The 15,378-nt window shown below is 52.1% G+C and overlaps 2 protein-coding genes and 2 non-coding genes across 4 annotated transcripts; 1 reads left to right on the top strand and 3 right to left on the bottom strand.

The window, feature by feature from the left end:
* Window positions 1-300: 300 nt before the first annotated feature.
* Window positions 301-6,313, top strand: TGME49_268400 (hypothetical protein; the record flags this gene model as incomplete). Its single annotated transcript, XM_018781504.1, has 10 exons — window positions 301-1,357; window positions 2,202-2,496; window positions 2,830-2,979; window positions 3,479-3,565; window positions 4,054-4,126; window positions 4,573-4,629; window positions 5,136-5,276; window positions 5,472-5,627; window positions 5,757-5,837; window positions 6,281-6,313. 10 exons carry the CDS (start codon window positions 301-303, stop codon window positions 6,311-6,313), a joined length of 2,130 nt encoding a protein of 709 aa, XP_018636540.1.
* A 1,116-nt stretch (window positions 6,314-7,429) lies between these two features.
* TGME49_268410 lies at window positions 7,430-7,502 on the bottom strand. The gene has a single exon. It is a non-coding gene; the product is annotated as a tRNA-Val (tRNA).
* Window positions 7,503-7,734: 232 nt separating this feature from the next.
* Window positions 7,735-7,807, bottom strand: TGME49_268420. The gene has a single exon. It is a non-coding gene; the product is annotated as a tRNA-Val (tRNA).
* A 1,666-nt stretch (window positions 7,808-9,473) lies between these two features.
* TGME49_268430 (hypothetical protein) lies at window positions 9,474-12,955 on the bottom strand (the record flags this gene model as incomplete). Its single annotated transcript, XM_018781505.1, has 2 exons — window positions 9,474-10,116; window positions 10,605-12,955. 2 exons carry the CDS (start codon window positions 12,953-12,955, stop codon window positions 9,474-9,476), a joined length of 2,994 nt encoding a protein of 997 aa, XP_018636541.1.
* Window positions 12,956-15,378: the final 2,423 nt, after the last annotated feature.

Raw genomic sequence — 15,378 nt, 5'->3', positions numbered from 1 at the left:
GGCGGTTCTTCTCTAGACGATCCTGAGGAGAAGATGTCCGAGCCACACAGAGCTCGCCGCGCGCTCCTTCTTGGACGCTCGTCCCCTCGCTGCGTTTTCCTCTTCGCTTCTGCCGTCAGCTGAGCGTTCTTGCCAAACGAGGAGGCAACTACTGAGTAGTTTTTTCTTTCAGCAGCTCAGCTGCGTCGATCTCCTTGCCGACAGTGTTTGTCTCGCGAGAGCGAAGGCAATCTCGTTTCTTAGTGACCAGCTTGTCGGCTCGTGTTGTTTCACCGTCGCTGAGAGCCTCTTCTTCGGCGCATGCGCCTGCGTTCTCTCGGGAGCGTCGGCGACTACGCCTGGGGAGAGAGAATGGAGCACTCGGTTGTCTCCGCGGCGACGGGGGGAGCCGGGCGGTTCCGTGGAGAGACTGAAGCGTCTCCCCTTCCCGAGGAGACGAACAGAGAAAGGAAGAAGGTGAATCCTCTTCTATCGCCACTGCTTCAATTCTCGTGGGCTCCAATCTCAGTGCGGTGTCTCTCAGCGCGTCCTGTAGCTGCCTTCCAGAAGCGAACACTTGCGTCTTCTCTTTCTCGTTCACTCCCTCGCGCATGCGGCTCGCCGCGTCTTCCTCTGTGCTTTGGAAAGACCCCGTTCATTCGTCTTTCCCCGCACTGCCGCTGTGAATGTGCGTCGCATGCACCAGACGTAGCATCGGCCTGCGACTCTTCGTCCCCGTCCGCAACTGCTTGTCTTCGAAGGTCCTGCCGTCCGACTCCAGTAGTCAGGCCACAAAGGCCGACGCAGTCTGGCCGTTCTCGCCTCCCTGGCTTGTTTCGCCGAGGCGAGATGCCGCCTACATCGCCTCGACAAGCATCATGGAGACTCGCTTCTTCGTCTCCGTATTCTCTTTCTTCTCCCTCTTGTCCTCCTCCTTGTTCGCCCTCTTGTTCTCTGTCTCACTCTTCCTCGTGGTCTCCTTCCCCGGCTCCACTGCGCTCTCCGTCTTTTGCTTTTCTCCCTCGCTCTTGTTTAGCACCTTGCATCCCGTCTATACCGCGACCGTCTTCGTCTCTCCCTAGTTGGAATTCGCCGCCCTCTGCTTCTCCATTCTCTCCGTCTCTGTTGTTTTCGTCTCCAGTGTTTCTGTCCGCCGCTTCTCTGTCTCGAGTGTCTCTGTCTCCGTTGCGTCAGACCCCACTCTCTCTGTCTCCACTGTCTCGGTCTTCCTCTGCTGTGCCCGCTGTCTCTTCTTTTCTCCGTGTCTCTTCTGTGTCGTTGTCTTCTCGCCGCTCGCCGGGAGCACGGGTGGCCTCAAAGGCGCGGCCTGGCTCTCTCCGCCGAGAACTTCGGTTTTTTCTTCTCTGCGTCCATCCGGGTGAGCACTCTATTTCGTCGCCTTTTCTTGCACAGCAGTAAGAGGCTCCAATGCCAAGCAACCTGAGCTGCGTCCTCCGGACGTTCTGGGCGGCGACCGCTGTGCATGTTTCCATGTACAACAGCGACAGGCGTCGAGAGAGACACAGAGAGAAAAGGAAACCACGCAGAACCACACGCACACACACCCCGTACACGGACATGAGCCTTTGCCACTCCTGTAAAGCATATATATATATATGTATATATATATATATATGTTTATATGTGCATTTGCGTATATATATATATATATGTATATATATATATATATATATATATATGTATATATATATATATTTATATGTGCATTTGCGTATATATATATATATATGTATATATATATATATATGTTTGTGTACGCTCGTGAAGCTATGTGTGTGTACTATTCTGAAGCGGTTGATGTTTCTGTCATGTGTGATCGAAAATGTGTTTTGCGCTTCCCTTTTTGACATTCTCCTTTCTGCGAAGTGATTTCTTCTGTCGTCGCATCCAGACATCTTTGGCGGTTGCATCTTTCAGCCCACTTTCTCTCCTTGTTCCTCGGTGTCGCCTGTCCCTGAAGCTGTCCAGGACAATCAATAAAGGATGGTGTAGGACAGCAGTTTTGCATTCCAAATGTGATGTTGTCGTGGTCGGTTCTCTTGCTCGTTCTTCAGGAGCAAACGTTTGTGTCTGCTCCCACTGTGTTTTCGTTTGATGTAGTGACTTGGGGATTTTCGGGACTCTCTTTTTTCTCTGCGTCGTCACTGCCTCCCTTGCCTGCACCCTTTGAGATGCCAGTGTGTGCGGCTGCATGGACTCAGATCGCACAGTCGACTTCCCGGAAGAGGCGCGAAGAGTGAACGCTGCCGCCTTGTCTGAACTGAATGCATACATTGACCGTCTCGAGCACCTGCTCACTTCTATGCCGCTGGCCTCGTCGCCGCTGCCTTCCTCGCCCCTCAGCGACCCATTCCTGGCGAAGAAACTGACGTTCTTCGTTCCCTACAGAACGGTCACGGGTCGCGTCCTCGACGGCCGCGTTCGTCCGGTGTGCATCCAGCTCCACTCCATTGGGCTCCATCCATCTCGCAGCGAAATCGAGAACATAACCGAAAAGTGAGAACGACCTCAGAAACTCGCCATCTTGGTTGCGGGCCAGTTTCGCCGTCAACTCGGTGGTCGGCACGCGTGCCGCGGCCTGTCTGGCCTCTCATTAATCCTGTCGCTCTCAGACAGGAAGAAGGGAAGCCTGCAACAGATTGCACTCAGGGGAAGCAGACACACGCTTCACGACCCTGGGCCTTTTCACTTTTCTGGCTGCTCGTTTTCACTTTCTGCGGAATCGCGCACAGTTGTTCAGACTCTCTCTTTCTCTCTGTCTCCTCGTCGCGTTCTCTGCATTCGCTGGCATCTCTGCGTGTTGCTCCATGAGCACCGGTGTGCGTACAGCTTGTGCTGCTCTTTGGTCGAGGCCGTGGAGGCTCCAGGCGGCCAGTTCAACGACTTCCAGCAGAATCCTTTCTTCGCGACCGCAGGACCACAAGGGAAGAGCGAGGACGCGACCCCAGAGCGTCTGCTCACGTCGAAGCATGCCGGCCTGTGCGTTAAACATAATTCGGATCTGGGAGACTGGCTACTGTCATCTACCTCACTACCGGCTTGGTTCTGCGCCGCCACTGAACGAACACTGCTTCGGTCAGAGCGGGAAAACCGACGAAGCCAGCAGACGCAGTGGGGCCTTCGCTGGGCTGGCACAGTTGCGGAACACATCCTCAAGATTTTTTTCAATTTGTTTTCACGCGTTCGCTTCCTTTCCCTCTCTACACTTCTGCATGTACTTCGCCCTTCTCTGCGCTCGGAGGGTTTAGGCTTCTCGTTTTCTCGGCGCTCTCCCCTGCTGTCGGTCGTTCCAGGATCTACCAGTGACGCTGTCCCGATTCCGAGTCGGTCTCGTTTGCCAGTATTTGCCGCAACCTGTTCGTTTCTTCGCACGAAAGCGTTCCCGTCTCCGACGGCTCTTCTCAAGGTGTGCCTGCTCCTGTTCGACTCTCGTCTTTCCTTCGATGAACCGCGTTCGCGTCTTCTGTCTTCGCTTTAGAGATCGCCTGCAAGCCTTGTGGGACGCCCAGACCGACGAAGTCATGTTCAAGGCCGCCCTCTACCAGCCAGACGAAAAACTCACGCGGTGAGGGAGCTGCATGCACAAACACCGCACAGGCACAAACGCCCAGAACGAAGGCGAAGACACCGCGTCGCTCTGAGTCCAGAAGAGAAGGCAATGAAGAACAGGGAGGCGGGAGAAAGAGGAAGGCGAAGAAAGACAAAGAGAGAGAATTAAGCAGCCTCTCTTTTCAAGACGTTTGCTGAAACGGGAACGAAAGCAGCGGGGCGAGCGTGGTCGTTCTCGTCTTTTCTAAGTCAGCGAGGCAAAGGGACAAGACAAAGGAGGCCAACAACCTTAACTGGGGTGAGAGGAGAAGGGTCTCCTCGTTTCCTTTATCTTGTTTAGTCTCCCGCCTTTCACTTCCGATTTATGATACCCTCGGCTCTCTCTTTCCTGTCAACGATTGTGTATGTGCGTTACCGTGTGTGTGATGGGAGTTCTTCACTTCCCTGTGTCCGCCTTCACGCTTCCATGCACTTCCTTTCGTTCGTGCTTCTCCCTGCTCTCAGACGCACGCAGTTGATGAACAGAGAATTCCGTCGTCAAGAAGCTGCTCTTACCAGGCGCGCGCTCCGCATCAAGGTGCGTCTGGGATAGGCTTGAAGCGCCTGCATCTTTATCGCGGCTCTTCCCTGATTCTTCCCGAGGCGATTTGCGTGGAAATGCTTACAACTCGACAACCAGAGATGTTCCTGGCATTTGCAACTGTGTGTTGACGAGGCCTCACAGATGGGGATATCTGTGTCGACGCTGATGCGGCAATAAACACCCACTGCACTACCCCGAAACGCCTTTACAGACGCCCGTGCCTGTTGACAGAACCTGCCTTATCTACATGCATCTTACGCGAGCAGAACGTTTTGTGCGCATGTGTCCACGCGAGGCGCTTTCCAGCAAAAAGTTTCTGTGTTCCTTTCTTGGACGCCGGGAATCCGTCCACTCGGCTTCACAAGCTCTTTAGTGAGCTTGTTCTTTCTCTCCTACGCAAAAAGAAGAGAGGAACGCACTTGTTCGTTTTCGGCTTGCAGAATCGCCGAGTGAGGAAACGGCGGCTGGAGGAAGTGGCGTCAAAGGCAGAGGAAAAGGTACCGCGTCCTCTTCTTCTCTGAGTCTGACGGCGTGTCTGTTCTTTTCGCGTATGTCCAACTGAAATACCCCCCAGGTTTCTTGGTGGCCTGTTGACGAACGCGCAGCAAAGAGCGTTTCTCCTGAAACTTTTTCTGTTGCTGTTGTGCTGTTAGTGACGTATCTCTGCAGTCCTCCATGGTGTGTTCTTCTTGGTTGACCGTCTTGCTCTTATTAATTGTGGTGCTCTCTCGTTTTTCCTTCCCCCTTGGGCGCGTTGCTCTCTGCGCACAGAAGCAGCCTGGCTCTCTGTACTGCTTTCGGTCGGCTGCACTTTGCCTGCGTTTCTCTCTTTTCATAGATGCGCTCGTCGTCGCCTCATATCTTCGTCCCCTTTCTCGTGTACCTTCAGTCCTCTGCTCTACCGCGTGTGACATCTTTCGACCAATGATCATGACTAAAAGGCGCACTTCTTTTCTTGGCCTCACTCCGTCGTACCCTGTCACCCCTCTCTTGACTTCCTCAGGTCCGCGAGAAATTCGGTCCGGATCCGCCGGAGCCGCCTCCGGAGCTGGCAGAGCACCTAAGGCGTGTGGCTGTCGCCGAGGCCGGCAGCCATCCAGACTTTGTGTTCTTTGCGCCTTCGCTCTCTTCAGCGCAAAAAGAGGTGAACGAAAGTGAACCCATTCTCGGACTCATCCCGTAGTTGACGGCTCTGTTCGCTCGCGCCCTCGAGGATTCCCTTCCGTTGAAGAAAGTAGTGGCACAAACGATGACACGATTTCGACTCCTCGACCTCGAGCTTGGTAACGTCTTTTTCCTTTTTCCTAACCGGCGATGGCATGCTTTGACTCCGCCTCAGGAAGCTGTTGGGCGCATTTGTGGGCGACACTTGGAGAAGGAGTCTCACAGCTGGCTGCTTCAGAACCTTCTCAAGGAGCTTCGACGACCCCCCACTCCGATTCCTCTCATCATTGGCACGGAGTTCAATGCATGCGTCGAGAGAGGACTGTTTCTGGTAAGCGCGTTGGAGCTGGAAACGAAGGAGATGGGTGTCTCGACGTCAGCTTCGCGCTCACTCTGAAAATAGTGATTTCTCAAGTGTCTGTGTCCCTTCTTGTCCTGGCCGTCGGTTTCCGCTCCACAGATCCCTTTCGATTTCGACGTATGGCAGCTCGCTGATTTCCTCGAGGAACATCTCGACGGTGTCCGTGAGGGAAGAAGAAAAGTAAGAGAGGAAAACACCGACTGACTCCAAAGAACACAGTTCGCCGCCGTTTGGTTTTTCAGGCTCGTGTTTATCCGTTTAGTGGGAACACAAGCGCTAGCGAAGGTTGAAATGCGGCGTGGAGGAGGAACTGCCTGTCAGGCTTGTTCCGGCTGCTGTTAAAGTGGAAAAGCCTTTCGTGTAGAATGTGGGTGTAGAAGGAAACAAAGGATGTCGCTAGGCTCCCAGCAAGCAAGTAGGCTGTTCCCTAGTTCGATATTACGATAACGCCCACTCTTGCTTCTCCAGCGTAAGGTGCCCGTAGCTAGGTTATTAAAGCATTCAAGTGTCAGGCGTTACATCCATTCTCACATAGGAAAGGAAATAGTGCCGATCATCTTGCTGATTTTTGCGCTGCTTCGGTCCATGGCCAGTTGTGTCGCTGCTGTCTCTGTCTGTCTCAGTTGCTCGAGAAGCTGAAGGACGTGTACAGGTGAGACGTCGGAGCACGGGGTGATAAGTGGTTCTGAGAAACTCTTTGCTGGTCCATTGGTCAATTCAGCTGCCTCTCGAAAGCGACTAAAGTGTCATAGAATCTAAAAGGGCGTGTCACTGTGTATGGAACGATGCTTGAGATGCGTGGAGAACGCTACACGGATTATCTACGCTACAGTACCCACGAGTTTTTTAGACTTTTTGCAATAAGCTATATGACAGGTAAAGATTCCGGTGAAGGCAACGTCGTGGTTACGCGCCGATATGTCAATCGGGAGTACCCTGTCTGAAGGAGAGTGGCACAAAAACTGAGAAGAGTTTTTCGACTAGAAATTCTGTGGCAGAGTAGGAAGCCAGGTTTCGCGACGATCTTTGAACCGACACAGTCTTTAGCAAATATGTTAATCGAAAAGTGGCGGATTTCAAGTGTAGCGCTGCGCCTTCATCGTGCGACCAGGTTTTTTCTCTGGTGCAGTGAACTCGAAACGCCAGCAGAACTCTGCGTAGCTCTCGGTTCCAGATGTGCACAAATCGAATGCTCACCGGAAGGAACGCTAGTGAAAACTGAAAGTAAAGGCGTGCGGACGCCTAGCTGATCGGAGGTGTTGATTTCACGAGGATAGTAAAGCTCTCCACTTTTCGATTACATCTATCTTGACCCACACGTTTGTCCCCACTTCACGATCGAATCTGGTCTACTTAAATTTCTGCGAGCATATCAATTTTATAATTACAACAACCTCTGGGCGACTTGAGGACCTGCAGCCTAATGTCATAAGGAATAGAGTTCATGATCTGGCTGTTGCAGATTACCAGTGATTGCCGACGGGTTCCACGAGAACCCCGTGGCATTTTCTCACTTTCAAGGTCTCACTGCACATGAGAACGCGCACATTTGAAGTGTTCTTTTCTGAGGTACCGGAGATCATGGTTAGAACGCATGTGAGCCATGTATCATAGGCATTACCCCGCGACCGTGGATATGAGACAGTTCATTGAAGCGAAGTTGCTGAAGATAAAATTGATGTGGCACTATGTAATCGGGAAACCATCGTGCACATGCAAAACGGATACCCTTTATGAACTGGTTGCCATACAGGAGTGTCCCACCGGGAACATACGGGCACCGAGGATCGAACTCGGGATCTTCTGCGTGTTAGGCAGACGTCATAGCCACTAGACCATGCCCGCGACAGGTACCAATAACTGTACGAAAAAAAAGTCAGGGGCGAAAAAACAGCCTCGAATATTCTCTTTCAGAAGCAGTCACTCTAAGAGATCATTCGAGCACTAAAACTCTTTCAACTGCCAAACAAGGATGGTGGCGGCATGCAGTCCATACGTGCTGCTGAATGTATCATGACTATGTGCGTCAAAAATAAGTGGCTGCACTTCAATCATGAGCAACTGGTGGAAACGGCTATACGGGCACCGAGGATCGAACTCGGGATCTTCTGCGTGTTAGGCAGACGTCATAGCCACTAGACCATGCCCGCGACACGCCGCAGTAATTGTTTCCCATAAAATCCGGTCGGCAAAAAAAAGCTAAGGATGAAACCGTTTCAAGCGCCCAACAATACCAGTGGTATGGCAGGAAATCCATCCGCGGTGAGTAAAGAGGGACGAGTTTCTGCATATGTATACGAACCCTGCTTAGTTACTAGAATCGGATAGTCAGAAGTGGTGTACAACAACAGTTAAAGTCTGCCACTGTTCTAGCGAGATAGGTACCAAAGGTATCTATCATCACTAGACTCTCCTCATGCTGCAGTCTAGATTCGGTTGCAATATGGTGCACACTTTGCTGCACTACTACGCATGCGGGCTTGAAGCTCGTTCAGACTACGTCGGCTCCTGCTCGCCGTTTCGCTCCGCCGCCTTCTGGTGGTAGTGACGGTGTGATATCCTGCGTGAAGGGAATTGAGAGTTCTACTACGTACACAGCCCGTGTCGTCCTACAATAAACAATGCGTCTGCTGGGATTCAACTGTAGAAAGACTTGACTAGAGAAAACAGCTACTGCTAGCGATGAACACGAGAATGTTACCGGAAAGTAGTTGGCGGTGAGTACGGTACAACTGGCGTATGCAAATTGTGTGTGAACGGCTGACGACCCGCTATAACGAGCGCAAGCAGCACACAGTTCCGGATTACTGAATCGAGTGGTACTTTTCCCCTAGTCTTGCCGTCCTCAAGAAAACATGGTCAGAGTCATTGGCTGTTTGTTGGTGCGAATGTGCAACCAACTCAGACGGGCGCAGGCGTCCAACATCCTGCCCTGAAATGTATATCTTATCAATTTGATCTGAACAGAATGATTGCTCCCACTTTGCTAATTCGAAGCGCGTGAGAATCAAAAAAAGTGTGAAGGCGGACTCGCCAAGTGGCATATCTGTTAGATCTTATGGAAAGATGTGTGACTCCACAACTACACTGGATGCCCGAAACCTTAGTCCCTCGCAAGCATCTCCTCATGTGAGGCGCTTCCATTTCTGTCTCGCGGTTGTACAAATCACTTTCTACTTCCTCTACACTGCATATCTCACCAAAAATGTAATCACTATTTAATAGCAACGTAACTCGACAACAGATACAGCTTTACGCTATACGCTACAAGGTCATCATGTAAACCGTAACGCCGTGGACAATACGACGCTTGCAAGAACCCTAAACATGGAATAAAGCCTCGAATGGGACATCGAGCGGTTAACCAAATTTCTAGGTTGGCACGTGACAGCCGAAGGTTCAATCTTTAGAGAATGATGCCAGGAACCTTCAAGAAACGGAGGAATATATCTACAAAGGCACTTTGGCCACACAGCAGCTTGCTCCAGTATAGTAGCTTTTATTTTTGGTTGCCAGCGAAAATGTGTCACCGACTCCATCGAGTTACAAGCAGGCGCGACTCGAAAAGATTCCTACATTGTCAAAATGACACGAAGGAAGTGACATGCACCGCTGCGACTGTTCAATTGATGGCTCAGGCACAGCAATGACCAAGCGACAACGAATGTGGATGTGCGGGGCGCATGCTGCAAACAATGACAAACAGTGCTCTCGCAAAATCTTTCCCCTCAGTGCAAGTCTGTTTTTCTTTCTAGCGGAAACCTCTCCACCCTCTGCTCTTCGCGTGGAATGATGGAACATCTCGGCGCGTCCATGTTAATCAAGGAACCACAAAAGCATTCTTTCTCCCCGCCTTTGCAGCCAACCCGCTTGCAAATCGTGGTTAACACCGCGTGCCGCTTCCACAATGTTTGAGTCTCGTTTCTGAAAACACTCCCTTTCCACTTTTTTCGAATCTCTGTCACTTCCAGGACAGCGTACAAAATCATCGGGCATAGCCCATGACAAGTCTTCTGCCGCTTCAGAAGCATGCGTTTCTCCACTTTCTGCCTCTTCTTCATCATGGAGAATCACCTGGGCTGCACATATAGCATCCACCGCTCGAAGCGACTGGGACACTTTGCATGCAGATAGATCTCTCGCTGTCGGACTGTCTGAAGCCACGGGAGATTCCAGAGGATCGATTTCACAATCCCCTGCAATCATCAGGCAATGATCTCCAGTCTGAAACAATTGCTGTTGCTGGTTCCAAGTGTCTTCATCCGAGACGACGCGCGCAGACGGCAGATAGATAAGGGCACCATACCCAATCCGCTGCCACTTCCGCATGAAACGAAGGTGATTTTCCAGCCAAAAGTCCGCGGCTGCATGCGCATCGTCGGCCTCTTGCTGCAGATCGGTCGCTTGCTGTTGATGGGCCAAAAGATAGATACACGCCTCGTCACGTACAGAACGTAGCCTGACAAAAAGTCAGCACACATACACCGGCATGCGACCCATGGCATATCCTTACAGCGACTGAGCTGTGCTGCATACAAGAACATACTTCTCGTTTCCCTATTGGCCGGATCCTGATGCGAATCATACCGAATAAAAAAACATCCCGAATAAAAAACAGTCTACGGCATCTTCATTCTGTGCCCAACCTGTGCCACAAGCACGCGCGGTCGACCTCTGTCCCGCCCATGTGAAGCAATCTTCGATCCGGATCCGCTGTCGTAGCTGCCACGCAAAAATCGATGACGGTCTCACCTCCGGCCAGCTACAGAACTAATTGGTTTTCGTGGAGGTACGCGTGGCAGGTAAACGTGCTGTGTAAAACACAAAACGGGCGTGAAAAAAGTCTAAGCTTCCGAGTGACAGCTGAAATGAAAGAGAACGCCGCTGCCGTAGTTGGCCGAGTTTTTGTTATATCCAATTCGAAACGTAAATACAATCGGAGCTTACTCGGCGTGCAAATTGGCGACGGCATCCACATACTGCTCCCTTTCCTCTTCCATGGTTTGGGCCACGCGAATGAGCTGTTGCTGTTCTTCAACGCCTCTGACCAGCAGTTCAACGCTTGGGTATTCTCCAGATGAGATACTGGCGGACAATTTATGCAGCCAGAAGTAGGAATCCACTATGCTTTTTCGTAGGGTCTCTGAGTTGTCGTGAAGAGCTCCATCTTTCTTGTCGGCTCTACTCCACGCAGTTTCTGGAGCTTCATACTGTAGAAGAGAAGGGAACGATGTCTTGCCTTCGCCGTTTTCGTCTCCGTCGCAATCTCGCACAGATCCACGCTGCGGAAATGTAGAGGGACTGTGGCGGCGAAGGAGCTCGAAACTGCTTGAGATGTTGCCGAGATCTGCCTCTACCCCGTAAACTCCCTCGCATGAAACAGATCGTAGGGGAGGAGTTGACTCTTCTCCGCTGGAACTCCGGCGCCTACCTCTCCCGTTACTCCTTCGTGTACCCGACGCCGCTGCGACTCCCCGGTAGCGGTCCGCCTCTGCAAACAACATCGTCTGGTCCTCTGGTCCTCTACTCGCTGCGGACGCTGTATGGTTGTTCTCGAGACCTGTACGGAGTCGAGTTGCTGTCTCCGCTGAGTGTCGGGATCCCTCCATCACAACCCCAGCCTCACCGCCTGACTGTGCAGCTTTTTGTCCCCTGTAACTGTGGACTCCGCAGTCGCGGCGAATTCTCCCCTCTGTAAAAGAGAGGATGCTGCCGCGATTCCTGGGCCTTCCGTCGTATCTCGAAGCCCCCCCCGAGAATTCGGCGACGTCATCAGCTGCCGAATATGCGAATTCGCCCCCCTGGGGGAGTTGCGAAGTGAGCAAGGAGCTCCGAGGTTTACGCGAGGTAAAGACATCGATAACGCGCTCTCCTAGCTGAGAGTCGTTAGACGACCGGACTGCCGGAGACAGAACGTACTCCGATGCGCACCTTGGGTGCGGTTTTGACAATGGATTCCCTCCATTCCTACTCATACTTCTACGAGCCACTTCTCGATATCTTGCCTCCTGTGTATCTGGTCTTTTCTGGTTGCTCACCGGCTCCGTCGTGGATGGAGACTTGGAACAGGAGGAAACCGGAGTCGTCCCGCGACCTTGGCCGCTGTAACGCGATATTGCGCGGCAGTCGATCACTTCTGCACTGGAGTGGCTCCCTTCCAGCGTGTGCAACGTGGGCGGCTCGCCCCCGATTTGTTCTACATCCTCTCTGTCCACCCGACGCGTTTCAGAACCCTGCTCGGTTGCAGCGATCTGTCGCTGCTGGCGTTGCAGAAGCAACTCTGAATGCAGAAGGCGTCGGTCCGCCTCTCCGAGAGCCTTCTGAAGCTCGCGATGACTACCCTGTAGTTCCTCTAACTCCTCGTTTGCCGCGCCAAACGCTGCCTTGTACAGATCTCTCTCTGCAATCAGGGACTTCATCAGCTTCTGAGCTTCTGCTTCAGCGTCTGAGGAGCCGCAATCGACCAGTCCGCAGTCACCTGGGGTTCTAGCGTCCTCTCCACTGTTTCCCCTCCACATGTGGGCGGCATTCACTCCGCTCTGAGCGTGAGAGTTCCCATTACGTAAATACCCCGCGAGCTGCTGCAGATTGGCGGTAGTCTGATCAGAAGATCCGAACTGAGAATCTACAGCGCTGTCGCTTCTGTTCGGGGCGTGGAGAGGCACGCGTCTCGCGCCTTGGTCTGTCTGTCCAGGTGGAGCATCAAGGTGTTGAGCCCGCGCCCCACACAAGGACGCTTCTTCGGTAGACTCGAAAGAAATTAGCTGAAGCGAGGATGGCGAGTCTGCTGGGGACACGGCAACCAACTGGTTGGACGAATTTGTCGCGAAGCGTGAGCTTTCAGTCTGCGACTCGCTAGGACGGTCCGTCTGTGCCGAGGCAACGTCTAGACGCTCTCCATTTAAAGGTGCAACTCCTGGAGCCGCATCTCGACCCGGATTGTTCACCTCGCCTTGTCTTCCACTGCTGACGGGTCCTTCCGGCTCTCTCGCGTAGATTCGGTCTTTTCGACTGGCGACAGAGGGGAGCGGGACAGCCGCAGTAGGTGTCACGGCAGCTGGTGTGGAGGAATCAGCTGTAGTTGTCAACGAGACGAATTCATCGCCCGGCAGGGGGCGTGCGCTTTTGCCTGGAGTCGACGATTTCAGTTTCACATCTGGAGATGAAGGATGAAGACTGCCTGGAGTTCCCTCGCTTGTTTGATGGAGAGGCGCAGAGCGTCCGTTGGGATTTCCCACGGCAAGGTCGGGAGGCGGACCATGGGGGGCTCCTTGGACATAATCATTGACTCCCGCCATCGAAAAGATATCGAGGAACGCACGTGATAGTTTACAGTACGGCTGGAACTTGCTTCGGCATGCATGTGTAAGCACGGAATATGTCTGTCCTCTTCCTGTTCGCTGCTGGCACGTGGCTTGCACGCAGGGGCCGCTGACCGGCAAATTCCGGTAGGCACGGGTAGTCGAATAGTTCGCTTCAGCCAGCTGTTACGAAGTACTGACTGCACGCATAGAGAATGGAGACGACCTTTGTTGCGTGATACGTGAACAGCTTTGAAAAAAGAGGCAGACACCGCCAGTCGCTTGTTCAAGTCCGACACCAAATCTAGAGACTGCCACACGGTGATTCACAGTACCACCGACCAGGCGGAAACGTCTACGCCAGCAGAGTCCTTGAGACTTCAGCCAACTGATGGAAAAGTCCAATTGCCCGGGAAAAGGTAGGAAGACGAAGAACGAGTGAACTTCGTGACCATACGGCCCTGTTGAAGAGGCGTCTTTGGCGGATCCTGAATGACGAGGTGTTGAGGCCGCCGACGCAAAAAACGAAACCGACAGGCATACGGCCACAGCCGACTTTCAACAGTTGAGCACGTTACCGTACATTGAAAAGACATGGGAAGTGACATTCTAAAAAATTCGCTTTCTGTACTGTCAACTTTCAAACATGCTTGAAAAAACGAGACGATGTGTCCAAGCGAACATGGGGGGCGCCGACGAAAAGGAGACCCCAGCGCTGGAAGACTCCGGGGCAGGACCAACCATTCTGAATTTGCGCCCTACGGAGTGTCACTTTTCTGTATAATCCGCTGGTGTTTGTAGCCCAACTTTCTACCTGGTAGCTTGGTAGCAGGTTACACGTTTCTCTGGAGACAGCAACGGCGTCCAGGGTAGATTTGCTCGCAGAAGGGATTGTGGCCAGCTACCGTCCGTCGCTCGGTGTGAAAGATCGAGCCGTTACTAGACAAATTCGATCTGCCAAAATAGTCTCGGTTCCGTGCTGACTTTGACATTTCGGGTAAGAAGTTAGACAAGAACAATATGAGTAACAACATATAAATGCAACATACGTTGATTCCAACCTTTGGGATCCAACTGGGCGATACTAGTGCCTCTCTGGGCGGCGGAGCAGTCTTTTGCCTGTCTTGAGAGCAAGCCGTCCAAATTCATTTTACCGCCAAAATATTGGACAACATTGCGGGAAGCAGATGTGCTCGTGTTCGTCTTTCACGGACTGCACCCTTCTCTAAGTTAAAGGAATTTGGTAACAGCTGTCTGTAACTCTCTATTTCAAAGCAATTTCAATCCCATGGTCCGGCCCTAAGTGGCCGGGACGAACGATCCACAGATAGCTCCTGGAGGTTTAACAAACGCGAAAGGACCATTCCCTCGATATTAAATAAAACACATCGGTGCCAAGCGGGACATGGATGAGGAGTGAGAAAGGCCTCTCTTTCGATACCGTGGCTGAAGCCCCTTACACTGTTTCTTACCGCAGTAGAACGGGGTACTGAGTTCTCCGTGAGGCGGTTGCTCCTGTCTTTGTTTTGGTGGCAGTGTATTCTATATAGTGCGTTAATAGGCAGGATATTGCTTACCCTATCAAGAGTACTCTTCTCAGATTACCGCAATCTTAGGAAACAGTCTTGTACGTGCATGCTGCATACGGTGTTGGGAGCGCTCCACACTTTTACAGCTCCCTCTAAAATTGAGATCCGCGGCAACCACAAGGCACACCTGCGGGCGGCACTTGTGAAAATCGACTGAAAAAGCACTAGAACATCTAGCAGTCTAGAACGTGCCCAACAGCCGCTGTTCTGAAGCATCGGTGCAGTTGATCCTTCATGGGCGGTGTTGGCTTCAAAGAACCGCACACTTGCAAACGCTTCTCATGGCTGTAACAATGGCTCGGAGTGGCATCTGTTCGCGTGTGACATTCGTATCGTATGAACAATTTCTACCAAAAGTCTGTCATTGAAGACGCCTCTTCTCTCCTAGGAAAATACTTTTGTACACCGGTGTAATGGTAAGGGCAGTTTTACGTGATATCGCGCAGGGATGAAGATGTATGCAATGGAAGAAATCCTCCGTCCAGGCTTGAGCTCACAACACGGCAGAAGTGGAATTTCGCGGCCATGCGCTTCTGACCGTAAGCCAGGTGTTGCGTTGCCACCACAAAACGGTGGCCTAATCTTACATGTACAAGAGCTACAGCACATTCGCCTAGAAAGGCAGCATATGGTTTGAACGTTCATCGTTCACCAGATATCATTTCTTGAATAGGCTGCGCGTTAGCTTTTTCTTATGTTTTGTCCTCCGTGCGCGGAAGATCTGGCTCCCACTGTATATGCTTCGTGAATGGCCGATGTCTGTTGTCGAAGTGCCGATACGCGCGTGTTCTTCCCTCTAGATAGCTCTGCGTCATCCTAAACCGTTACCAT

Source organism: Toxoplasma gondii, chromosome VIII (assembly GCF_000006565.2).
Source record: "Toxoplasma gondii ME49 chromosome VIII, whole genome shotgun sequence".
Lineage (NCBI taxonomy): Eukaryota > Apicomplexa > Conoidasida > Eucoccidiorida > Sarcocystidae > Toxoplasma > Toxoplasma gondii.
This window is presented reverse-complemented; position numbering and strand designations above follow the sequence as displayed.